The sequence below is a fragment of the Arachis ipaensis genome, chromosome B06 (genome assembly GCF_000816755.2).
Source record: "Arachis ipaensis cultivar K30076 chromosome B06, Araip1.1, whole genome shotgun sequence".
NCBI lineage: Eukaryota > Viridiplantae > Streptophyta > Magnoliopsida > Fabales > Fabaceae > Arachis > Arachis ipaensis.
Window position 1 is genome coordinate 3,532,346 of NC_029790.2, and position 489 is coordinate 3,532,834.

General features: G+C 46.0%; 1 protein-coding gene across 1 annotated transcript in view; it reads right to left on the bottom strand.

Moving 5' to 3' along the window:
* The window catches only part of LOC107647904 (homeobox-leucine zipper protein HOX11), a gene marked incomplete in the record, with an annotated part of 1,548 nt that extends 1,068 nt beyond the window's left edge, over nt 1-480 (bottom strand). Inside the window, 1 exon segment of the mRNA XM_016351951.1 lies at nt 47-480. Within this exon segment, the coding sequence (XP_016207437.1) occupies nt 47-308 (262 nt within the window).

Genomic DNA, 489 nt, shown 5'->3' on the forward strand with positions numbered 1-489 from the left:
CAAAACTAAAAACCGAAAGAAAGAGGGAAGGGGAAGGTTTGCGTACGTGCATCGTTGAGCCATGGAATTCGAAGGTGTGAAGATGGATGTTGGGAGCGAAGAACCGGCGTTGAAGGGAGAAGGTCGAGCTGAACTGGCGGATCTGAGGATCCTCTTCTCTCTTCCTCGGAGGATTTTCCGGCGGAGGAAGCAGCAGCACCAAGTGCTATGCAGAAACCCACTGGATCCTTGTTGTTAGGTAGTTTGGAAGTGTTGTCAAGCAAATTGAAGGACTTAGGTGCTTCCCCTAAGCTCAAAGCAAGCTCCATGTGTTGTTGTTCAAAGGTTGAGAGTAGAGAAAGACAAGGTTTTATGGAGCTGAAAGAGAAAGAAAAGGCTTTCTTTTTCTATCAGCGTGGTGGTGGCAGTTATTTCAAGAGCATGGAGCAAAGAGAGTAGAGTAGTTTATAGACTTTGAAGGAGCCAAATGCTATTTCTGCTATTACTGCT